Here is a 12547-nt window from a genome sequence, read left to right as displayed (position 1 = left end):
TCACCAAATACAAAGATCTACAAATTGAAATTGAAAGGGCTGTGGCAGAAAAAGACCAAAATAATCCCAGTGGTAATTGGCACCCTGGGTGCAGTTCCAAAAGACCTTGAAGAGCACCTCAACCCCATAGGGGCCACAGAAATCACCACCGGCCAATTACAAAAAGCAGCTTTACTGGGAACAGCCTATATTCTGCGACGATATCTATAACAACTGACAATAAAATTCTGGCATCCCAGGTCCTTGGGAAGGACTCAATGTCTGAATAAAACAAACCAGTCAATAACACCTGTCTGACTGTGTAAACAAGAAATAATAATAATGGCAATACCAGGGGATAGCAGAACAGAAGAAAAAGAAATAGAAAAAAATCACAAAATACAAAGATCTACAAATTGAAATTGAAAGGCCGTGACAGAAGAAGACCAAAATAATCCCTGTGGTAATTGGCGCCCTGGGTGCAATTTCAAAACACCTTGAAGAGCACCTCAACACCATAGGGGCCACAGAAATCACCATCAGCCAATTACAAAAAGCAACATTACTGGGAACAGCCTATATTCTGCAACAATATCTATAATAATAACAGCAACAACATTGATAATAAAATTCAGCCATCCCAGGTCCTTGGGAAGGACTCGATATCTGGATAAAACAAACCAGTCAATAACACTTGTCTGACTGTGTAAACAACAACAATAACAACAACAACAACTTTATTGTTAGCCACTCAATAACAAATTGTGCTGTTCAAGGACAATTATCCCACTGGGAAATCTATTCTTTGAGCCCATAGAAGCCATGGAGGCCCAAAGGCACTTCTCTTTTCTAATAGTAAGGAAAGGGGCGGTGACCGCTAGCACTGAAAATACTACAAAAGGTCTTATGTTGAAAACATCAAGCATGCATAGGCCCAGGATTGCCAGCTGTACATCCACACCTCTGTACACCAGACTGGGAGCATGAGGTGGCACGTGCACCTTGTGTGGTGCTGGGAGATGATGAAGCGAGTTCCTCTGGGGTGACCTCTAAATTCAAGAGGTCACTGCTTATGGCAAGTGCCCCTTATGAGTGGGGCACTTGCTAGGTTCTACCCAGTATAATGGCTTAATGGGGGGAGAAATAATAATAGCCCCAAGCAGCTTGCTAATATGCAGCAAATGTTGGTGGGGAATGTGCCAGCCTATTCAACTGTTGTGAAGTGGCAGAGAGAATTCAGGTGTGGCAAAGAATCAAGCGGAGCTTGTTATGATCCCCAAACCTGACTCCTGATTTGAGATGGACTCTCTATCTGAACACCCCTCATCTGACACAGGCCCAAGCCTGACCCCACTTCAACAAAGACAAACCCTGAGCCTGAGATAGACTCTGAAGACCTGGCTGAAGAAGTGAGACTTGAAAGCCCCTCACTCCAGAACTTGGGGGAGCCTGTTCCTCTGGACACTCCCCTTCATCCTGATGCCCCCTTGCCCCCTTATTCCTTCTCTAGCTCAGAGGAAGAAGCTGAAGCCATGCCTCAGCTATGCTGCTGCCCAAAGGCAGGAAAAGCCGCTCTGGCCGCATTGTGAATGCAGCACTGACCGGTTTTTCTCGCAAACGGAGCTGCACAGCCCTGTTTGCGAGCTAAACTACACCCACACATCTGATGTCAGACACAGGGGGTGTGGCTGGGGCACAAGGCGTGACCCCGAAGGGCAGCGGCCTGGTTTCTTTGAACCTATTCATGCAATGGTAGCTCTGCCCCATGCCGGTCCTTCCTGCAGCAACATCGTTGCCTAAGCTTACAGTCTATTCCTTGCTTTTCTCTTGTGTAGACCTGATCTCTTGGCTTCTGACCCTGGCTTTGACTAGACTGATTTCCCTGTCTGGACCTGACTTCCTGGCATCTCTCCCTGGATTGTAACCTGGCCTTGACTTCTGCCTAGCTCCCCTGGTTAGTCCTCATACTACCTGTCCCGCATGATAGCATCCATTGGTAGCATCCATTCCACCTTGGTAGACAATTTGAAAATGAAAAAGTTGAGTGCCAGATGCGGCACAGGAATGTGGACAGAGCAAGAAAGGCATGTTACTTGCAGATGTCATCAGCCAATATGGACATGTAACATCAGGATCCAAAAAACCTTTGGGCCTGGATTGTGATGAATGGAACATGTGTCCGTCACATTGATCCTGAGACCAAAAAGCAAAGCAAGGTGTGGAAGCATACCTTGTCACTGCCGCCCAAGACATTCAGTGCTGTGAAGTCAGGAGGCAAAGGGATGGCTTCCATTTTTGGAGGTGCTGAGAGTGTCCTCATGATTGACTACATGGACCATGGCACCACGATTACCGGCAATTACTTTGCCAACCTAACCGGTCAACTTTGTGCGTCAATCAAGCTGAAGAGGCACAGGATGTTTCAATGAGGCATTCTTTTCCTTCAAGATAATGCACCAAGCAACACCTCCCACATTGCAATGGCTGACATTCACAAAGCAGGATTTGAACTACTTGAATATCCTCCCTATTCTCCATACCTTGCGAATAATGACTTTTGTTTCCCTGAAATGAAGGAGCACCTTTGTGGGACAAAATTTTCATGTGATTCTGAGGTCATGACTGCTGTTGATGGATGGATGGATGATTGGGACAATGGTTTTTGTTTTTTCTTTTCTTCCCAGAGGGATATTGGTCCTGGAGCACAAGTGGAACAAATGTATTGCAGTCAAGGGGAATTACACTGAAAAATAAAAATCAGAAGAAATAGATATGATTGTTCATATATGCCAGAATACAAACTTTTTGAGCACCACTCATGATACAAATATGTGTTGTTGGCTTAATGTACCAGCAGATGGGGCTGCCGTTACATGATAGCGAGATAAATAGCTTTGTGTTTTAATTTAGATTTTGTCACAGCTGAGCTTTATGAATAATGAAAAAGCCTAGAAGGGGGTCAGTGTCTCTAATCTATTTGTATCCCATTTATAAGAAACTATGGAACAAAGAAAGGACATCTCATAGATAAACATTTTCTTCATATGTACCAACTACAATAGGCATGCAAATCATGAGGCTCTTGCAGGAAAAAGTACAGTAAAATTCCATTGGGGTTCTTCTGCTTAGAAAAGAAACTGCTAAGTAGTAATGTTGAAGAATACAGAAGGCAAGGATATGTAAATGAGGAACAATGGTTTACCTATATGTATAAGACCGCTGTAGGCAAAGTTCCCCTTTCTCTATCAACCCCTTCTCCAAAGTTATTGATTTCTTGATTTAATATTGTGAGTCTGTGGAAGGGATGTAGGGTTTTTTTTTAATTTCTTCACAGTACCTTGAGCATATTAGGTGTTTTATAAATAATAGAAGATGAGCATGAGCATGATAATAATGACAACTTACAGGGCACCCAGTGAAATTAATAGGCAACAAATTTAAAGATAAAAAAGAAAATGCCTTCCACACTATACACAGAAGCCCTGTGCAATCTATTATCTACAGTTGAACAGCCAACAGTTTTTTTAAAAGGACTTGACACCTTCATGGAAGTCAGTGGCCCCTAGAAGGGTTATTCTGGGCTTTCCCTGGAATGCTGAAGGCAATAATAATTGTTCTTTTATAGTGCCATTCACATACACAGCCCTTTGCAAGTGAAGTGCAAACAGCTCCCTAACCCCAGTGGGCTTATATTCTAAAATCAACACAAGGGAGACAACAGAGAAAGAGGAGGAACGTGGAAGGAAGAATAAGCTGGGAAAGTGGAGGCAGTTATTGCATTTTCATGTGCTTTCAGCTTAGTTAGTGTGACGTGAGAACTGTCTGGATAGTCAGTTACTCCTCACACAAGAAGGGGCTTCATGGAATAGCCATTCTCCCTCACTGATGTCCATGGCAGCTAGGAAGGAAAGAGAGGGCCTCAACAAACGTATCCATTCTGTTTAAATTTTCTGAAATATTTCAATCTGGCTATAGCTGGACTGATAATATTGACCTGGAAAGTCTGTTGGTCTTGTTCTTTACTATTACGTAGCACCTAGGGCCATACTGTAGTCCAGCTAAGAAATCCTAGCAGGCATCCATCTATCTATCTATCTATCTATCTATCTATCTATCTATCTATCTGAAATATTTCTATACTGCCCAAAACTTGCGACTCTGGGTTTACAATTAAAACCATTTAAAATATTAAATCAATTAACAATTAAAATCATTTAAAACATTTAAACATTTAAAACATTAAAAATATTAAAACTATAAATCTAATTAAAAGCCTGAGTGAATAAATGTTTCTTCAGTGACTTTTAAAAAGTTGCGAGAGATGAGAAGGCTCTTATTTCAACAGGGAGCACGTTCCAAAGTCCAAGGGCAACAATGGAGAAGGCCCGTTCCTGAGTAGCCACTAGATGAGTTGGTGGCAAGTGCAGATGAACCTCTCCAGATGCTGGGGCTCATGGCGAAGAAGACATTCTCTTAAATGCCCTGGGCCTAAGATGTTTAGGGCTTTATAGGTAATTACCAGCACCTTGTATTTTGCCTGAAAACGTATCAGCAGCCAGTGTAGTTCTTTCAAGACAGGAGTAATATGGTCTCTCCTAGATGACCCAGAGACCAACCTGGCTGCCGCATTCTGGACGAACTGCAGTTTCCGGACTGTGTACAAAGGCAGCCCCACATAAAGCGCATTGCAGTAATCCAGCCTAAAGGTTACCAGCATATGTACTACTGTTTTGAGGTTGTTCATCTCAAAAAATGGACGCAGCTGGTTAAAGCTGATAAAATGCACCTCTGGCCACCACCTCAACCTGGGCCACCAGGGAGAGGTTCGAATTAGAAGCACCCCCCAGACAGCGTACCTGTTCCTTCCGGGGAAGCGTGACCCCATCCAGGTCTGGCAGATCAAAATTGTCTCCCAGGTTTCAACCCCGCACAATAAGTACCTTTGTCTACTCTGGATTCAGCCTCAGTTTGTTATCCCTCATCCAGCCCATTACCTCCTCCAGGCAGGCATTTGTGAAAAGCTAGGCCATTTCCTGATGAGGTTGGCATGGAAAAATAGATTTGGGTGTCATCAGCATACTGATAACACCCTGCCAAATCTCCTGATGATCTCTCCCAGCAGTTTCATGTAGATGTTAAACAACATCGGAGACGATATGGAGTCCAGAGGGACACCATACGAAAGTTCAGGTTTTGAAGAACAACAGTCTCCAAGAGACACCATCTGGAATCTGCCTGTGAGGTAGGACCAAAGCCACTGAAAAGCAGTGCCTCCCACCCCCAATCCCCTCAGACATTCCAGAAGGATACTATGGTCAATAGTATCGAAAGCAGCCGAGAGATCCAAACGGACCAACAGAGTCACACTGCTTCTGTCAATTCCCAAGTGGAGATCATCCATCAAGTCGATCAACATAGTCTGCATCGCATAGCCCGCCCAAAAGCCAGTTTGTCAGTTTCCTCCAAGACCGCCTGGAGCTGGGAGGCCATCACCTTCTCAATCACCTTGCCCAGCCATGGAAAGTTGGAGACAGGCCTGTAATTGCTTAACTCTAAGGGATCCAAGGCAAGCTTCTTCAGAAGTGGTCTAATAATTGCCTCCTTAAGACAAGGAGGCATCCTGTCCTCCCTCAGAGAAGCATTTATAATCTCTACCAGGCCATCTACAACAACCTCCCTGCCAGACAGTATAAGCCATGTGGCACGTGGTTGCGAGTCCAGCCTTAACCAGATGGTGGTCCATCCATGGCAATGGGGAAATCACAGGAGTCCCCACTCACGGAACACCACCCTCTTCAGAATGAAAGACCAGATTAAGCATGTGACCAGCAATATGCGTCATTCCTGGGACCACTTGGGATAGGCCCATAGTTGTCATGCTTGCTATAAACTCCTGAGCTGCCCTGGACAAATTGGTCCCAAAGTGAACATCGAAGTTCCCCACTACCACAAGCCTGGGAGACTCCAACGCCAAGGCTTGTGGGAGTGGGGGAATTCAATTTTGTCTTGTTTTCCAAGGAAATTCTGTCCTCTGACTTCTGAGCAGGGGCGTAACAAGGCTGGAGTGGGCCCAGAGACAAAATTTTAAAACAGGCCCCTCGCTGATACACACATGCACACTTCACATGTGACTTGCCTCTGGGGGGCCCCTTGAGGCGTGGGGGCCCCCAAGCAGCCGCCTCCCCTTGCCTAATAGTAGTTACGCCCCTGCTTCTGAGTCATCTGAAATAGGCTCTATAGCTGCTGCAGGGAGCTATTCAATGCAGGAGAGAACGGGTGCCCCTCATGTTGCATCAGTTCCAAGCCACAGAGTACAGCCGTGTAGGTGCCTTAGGCTGATGTCTCAGGAGGTCGGTCACAGGAAGAGACCATTAGGAATATGGGCAGCTCCAGTCATCATCATGATCCTGCTTAATTCAAACACAGCATTGGTATTGAAGAGAGAGGCTTGGCAGAACTAGAATACTTTCTGCAAATGTCAGGAGTGGATGTAAATACATCATTAACATGAGGCCAGCTGCATTTAGACGTGAGAAGAATAGTTTACCCTCCCAGGCCTCATTTAGTCAGCTCAAATCAGTAAACTGGAGTCATTTTGTCAGCCTGGGCATGAAGGAACAGCATTAAGAAGGTCTCATGGCTAGCTTTCTCCCCTTCAGAAAGTATTCAACAGGCATGCAGTACTCTGTATTGGTCCTCTTGGGGTATTTGGGACTCCTTTTAGATCTTCTGTAGGTAGCTAAATTGGATATCATGTCAGAATACTTCAAAAAAGTGTGCTAGAAGTACCACTGCTGTACCCCAGTGGAGTCCCAGTGTGCCTTTTAATTCAGATACTATTGTATTCAGCCCTTGACTACACAAGCTTGGAAGCTCTTGAGTCTGTGACATTTTTCTCATGTCAGGATGCAGTTTGACGTTATTATGACTTTGAAGCCATCTGTTACGCCAGTTAGTAATCATTAATCAGAACCAGTCGGTTCTTCCTATTCCTGGGACATGGCAGAGCTGGATTATAAAACAATCCACCTACAGGCACATTTATAATGAGATTGTAAATGACTGGCTGCATAGCAGGAGCAGTCCTCCCCTGCCCTTGACAAGCATGGCAGTCCATTGATACAACCCCATTTTGTGCCAACAGAGTTTTGCCTAGGATTAGTGTATAATGGCATGGTGCGTTTCAGGGATAGACTGTTTTGAAAGAGTGCTGGATTTCTTCAGAGGTCTTGGCTGAAGTATAGCCAATCATCTTGAAATTTAGAAGGATCCAATTTCCAAACTGCTTGGAAGGATCCAATTGGAAGGATCCAATTTCCTATCTGCCCAATAGGCACATGCTTGAAAGGGAAATCATTCATCTTGGGAAAATTAAAACTGTCTGAACAAAAGCTGTGACCTTAAAAACCGGTTGTACTAATTCAGTTACTTGGTATATACCTTCAGATATGTGCTGAAGGTACAGGGTAGATAGCCAGGGTAGATAGCCTAGTCAGCAAAGGTAGTAATGTTGCTGTCTGATTGCGATGAGGTTTTTGCACGTTCTGATGGATGTTTGTAAAGAACAAGCTCTGTGGCTGATACAAGTGGGGAACTGCAATCACTGATTAGCAAGCAGCAAGTGCATCCGTAGGAAAGTGTGCAAGGGCTATTAAGTTCACAAAATGCTTAAACAAAGCATGTATTTGAGGAAATGCAGTGAACAGGAAGTGCGAGCTAACACACTGGGAAGCCTAATTTAAGGCAAAGGCATTTCCTGGCTATATTAAGCTTAGGTTGCAGATCTGTTTGCTTAGTAAATGTTTTAAACATGGGATATTCATTAAATTGGAGGGACACTTGTTAAATGTAATTAGTCCCTCAGTTTCCCTGTCTCACAATTTCAAATGTGTTCATATCCAGCTAATTACCTGTTTCCCTCAGTCCTCTACAAGAACCCTATGTTCAAATGGCTGCCTAAGCAGACATCATCCGGCAGAGAGAGAATGTCAGGCCCCAGACCAGAATAGGCAGAAATCCGTGAAATGAATGAGTGCCACAGAAATGAAACTCTCTATCAGAGAAAACTGGCACATGTTCTTATTTTTTATACGAGCCTGCCTTACAAATGTCTCATTTCTTCAGGTATGTTTCAGGAAGTGAGAAGAAAGTATTCCTTTCCCTATATGATGAATTATGCATGACCCCTGCTAACTGAGCCAAGAAGCACCTATTAAAAGGGTGATTCTCTTTATATGAAGAAGGGGGAGAACAACTGGCTTTATCCAACCCCAGCACCGCATCCCTCCAGACGTGGTTGCTGTTTCTTTTTAGATTGTGAGCCCTTCTGCGACAGTGCACCAGCTTACCATATTTACCTGAATCTAAGGCTAGATTTTTTCCAACTTCTTTGATGTTCTTTTCATATAGATACAGTTATAACCTGAATTTAACCTCTATATACATACATACTCATAGTGCGAGTAGTCTTCTGGGGAGGGGGGGATAGTTGGGGCTGCCATACCTGTTTAGAGAAGCAACCATGAAGTATCTGAACAAAGATGGCTTAGGTGAGTCAAATGTTGGTTTTCAGTAAGGCTGCCACCTCATCATCTAGACACTGTAGAACCTTTCAATTTCCCAGTGCAGCGGAAGAGACAGGCATGGCTCCTATGCTTGTTCACTTCATGGCCTTGTAATCTGCCCCCTCCCTAACCTATAATGAGCAGGTCTCCAGGCATACCGCAGAGCTGGAGAGGAAAGGTGGAAGACATCCAAACCAGTGAGTGAACCAGCAGAACGATCCACAGAGTACTAGAAACAGCTTTATTAAGCTCTCTCAATAAAGATACCTGTTGTAGAATACACAAAGCAGGGGAAAAACCTCTCAAAAGGGATGGAGCAAGTTAGCAGTCATAAACCATCCACTTATCCCAGTTCCTAACCTGATTGTCTCCTCCTCCTGTCTGACTAGGAGCCTCTTCTCACCATTAGTGAGAAGGGCTCTAGAGTGGGCTGCAGGGAAGGCAGGTTAGACTTACCTTTCCCACAGATGATCCATGCCGCATTGCTGGGCACACTCCCTGTGCTCCTAGATGATTCCCTGCACACCCAGACAGCAGGGAGGGCCGAGGGCCGGGATGTGTCATCTCACCCCCTGGAAATGCCATGAAGCATTGCACGAGTGCGCGATGCATCATGGGGATCTGCCCTCCCATCCCCAGGCTCCCTGCAGTCTGGCAGCCGCGGCTGCAGAAGAGCAAAAAGGTTAAGGAAGCACTCACTCCTTTAACCTCATTTTACTGGGTGGCTATTTACTTTCTTTTTCTTTTTCTTTTTGCCGCTGTGTTGCCGCCAAGATTGGCCTGATCCCAGTGGTTCATGTGCGCGTGCAAAACCTGGTTGGGCTCCCTTAGCACAGTTTTGCACACATGTGTGAATAGTCTCTGGGTTTGATTGTCATGAGGTCCAAACCAGGGATCACAACTCAAATGCTCCAGTGGGCCAAAACCAACCATGACTTGGTGTGTGGGGGCTGCAGTAAGTTTTCAAGACATTGTTTATTGGATTGAAATTTTAAAAAATAATTTAAAAAATACTTAATGGTTATTAAAGTTCTCTCTATGCACACACACATGCACACATTGCAGTAGTTCAGAGACAGGTCTGTAGTTGTGACGGAGGCCCTGCTTTTATGCAGAAGGCCCCAGCATAACTCTGGGAGAGTGGGCCTAGGTTTATTTTTAAACCCTTCTCCTGGTTGTGGAGATGCCTCTCGTTGCTGACTTCCTTTTTTCGCTGCCATTCCCACCACCACCACCGCTGCCACCGTTTCCGCACCACTGTTGCAGCTGCCTCTCATTGCACTAGTCCACATCCAGCCAACTCCTGGGTGGCGGGAAGGAAGAAGCTCCCTTTGGGGAGCTCTTTTCCTTATGAAAGAGGTAAGACCAGGCCTGCACAACATATGGCCTGTGGGCCGTATCCAGCCTGCGGGCACATTTTTGCTGGCCCTCGGGGCTTCCCTCCCTCTGTCACCTTCCCCCTCCATTGTTGCTCACTGCACATAGCAATAGCAATAGCAATAGCACTTACATTTATATACCGCTCTATAGCCGGAGCTCTCTAAGCGGTTTACAATGATTTAGCATATTGCCCCCAACATTCTGGGTACTCATTTTACCGACCTCGGAAGGATGGAAGGCTGAGTCAACCTTGAGCCCCTGGTCAGGATCGAACTTGTAACCTTCTGGTCAGGATCGAACTTGTAACCTTCTGGTTACAGGGCGGCAGTTTTACCACTGCGCCACCAGGGGCCAGTGGTAAAACATCCAGCCGGCTCCTGGGTGGCGGGAAGAAGAAGCTCCCCATTCAGTAAATGGTGACTCGGGCAGCGGAAGGAAGGCATGAGTGTCCTTCATATGCTGCCAAATCTGGCCGTAGTGGAAGGAGAAAACTGCCATTTGGGCTTTCCTCCTTCTCCCCATGCTGCTCCATAGCCAAGCAAATCTTGGGCCGCAGGAAGAAGAAAGCCCCAAATGGGGAGCTTCCTCTTTCCTGCCACCCAGGAGCCAGCTGGATGTGCAGCAGTACAGCAAGCAGCAGTGGAAGGAGAAACAGTGGTGGAGAGGGGAAGCCCTGTGGGCTGTCTGCGAGCCAGATGTGCCCACAGGCCAGATGTTGTGCAGGCCTGGTCTTAACCCTTTTAAAAGGCTGAAGCTCTTCCCCAGTTATTGCTCTCAGGGTGGATATAGGACCATGCTCACTTCCTGTGTCTCATGTAGAAATGGCCCAGGAGAGAGATAAGACTTTAACAAGCTTTCATTAAATGCTTAGGATATCTCTGCTCTGCTACACAGCCATGCCAAAGAGCATTTAATTCTGTTTCCTTGGTTCGTACTCACTGGAGGAGCACAGGAACGTGGCATTTAGGCTATTAACCCATTTCCTCTGGAACTGTCAACATGCACCACTATATGACTAGCTGCTATCCAACAGAACTGTACTCCACCAACTATGTACAATGATCTAAGCATTTGGCTTCGTGGGGCACAAGTTTTGGAGATCTGAAGTTCCCAAGCAAATGCATGCAGGCCTAGTTTCAGCAGAGAGATGACTTCTACTTGAAAAAAAGTTCTATAATGTAGTCTTCTAACAGCAAGAAGGACTTTCTCCTCAGTTATTTTGACTGTTGTCCTTTTAACATCTGTTGCTTTTGTTTTGCTTTTTATTTTTATCTTGCAGAGTGGATCGCTTAAGGAGCCAGAACCAAACAAAGTCCCACCCCAGCGACCACCTCCTCAAGGTTGTTTACAGTACATTCTCGACTGTAATGGCGTTGCAGTAGGACCAAAACAAGTCCAGGCTACTTAAATTGAGACTAAAAGCAGGGGTTAAAGCCAAAAAAAAAAAAAGGCATCAAACAATACCAGTTTTTGTGCAGTTTTGCATTGTTTCAGTGCTGACCTGGACTGTGTTTTTTCTATGCAGTGTCAACTATACTGTCTGGTTGTTTATTTGTTCATGTTTGTGTTGTAATGCTTACTTACGTTTCTCTGTATAAATTGTGATTCAGGGCTGTTGTCAACAGTGTACAAGAATTGTGCCTCTACTGAGTCCAGCGCGGCTGTATATTATGGATGGTTAGACAGTATTTTTGAAGTATTCTATATTGTGGGGTAAAAAGACTAACCAGCCCAGGTTGAGATTTAAGTACTTTTGCTTAACTCTGCAAGTATGTGTGTTATACTTGTTTTTAAAAAGTGCATGATTGATGTAGAAAGGGATTCTAGTATTTTCAAAGTCTCATTTAGTAGTATGCTGAATGAGGCGTTGTTTCTTTTCTAATTTTATAGTCTTGAGTTTATACTTGCTGATAAGATAAAAACTAGTGTTTTTATTTTAGTTATTTCCTATAAAATATATACAAATTATTTCCAATAATATTTAAATATTATGTATTTTCAATGCAGGCTTTAAAAAAATACTGCATTAAATTATTAGCCTCAGTGCTATTAAAATAGGCCACTTATGTGCAATATTAATACAATTGTAAGGGTACTGAATGTATTTAAGTTCAATGAGATAGTTTATTTGGTGGTTTATGAAGTAGTCATCTGGTCTTGTACAAAACTAAATCAAGTGTTTACCCGAAATTCCTTATCTACAAAATTCAGGTAAGCTACAGATGTTTGATGGAGGAAGTCAACAAGGTCAATACAAGCCTTGCACGATTAATCATCACCTTTTCCAAATATTGGGCTAGCCACTCCGCTGGTTTAAAAAAAAAACATAGCTCATGGACTCGGCATGCGGCTGTGTTTTTCTAAATCAGCCAAGTAATTAAGACACAAGGCAATGCAAACATGTTCTGATTTATCTTGTTGAGCATGAGCAACAAAATATGGATCCATATGTCTCTGGATGGCCTATGAGGAATTAAAGGACTTCAGGCTTACATTGGCATACCTGTGACTCAAGTGTGTGTAAATAATAAAGCAAGGTGACCTGGGAGGTTTTACTTTGCCAAACTTTCTTATAGCCATAATTGCTTATTGACTGTCACATAACCAATGGCTATGTGCATACT

General features: G+C 44.3%; 1 protein-coding gene across 1 annotated transcript in view; it reads left to right on the top strand.

Annotated features, from left to right (window-relative positions):
• Positions 1–12547, top strand: part of SYN2 (synapsin II) — a 354597-nt gene that overhangs the window by 330779 nt on the left and 11271 nt on the right. The window contains exon 11 of the mRNA XM_053292837.1: positions 11203–11263. Within this exon, the coding sequence (XP_053148812.1) occupies positions 11203–11263 (61 nt within the window). The remainder of the gene's footprint in view (positions 1–11202; positions 11264–12547) is intronic.

This window comes from Hemicordylus capensis, chromosome 2 (assembly GCF_027244095.1).
Source record: "Hemicordylus capensis ecotype Gifberg chromosome 2, rHemCap1.1.pri, whole genome shotgun sequence".
NCBI lineage: Eukaryota > Metazoa > Chordata > Lepidosauria > Squamata > Cordylidae > Hemicordylus > Hemicordylus capensis.
Note: the sequence above shows the minus strand (reverse complement) of the source record. Positions and strands in the feature narration are given on the sequence as shown.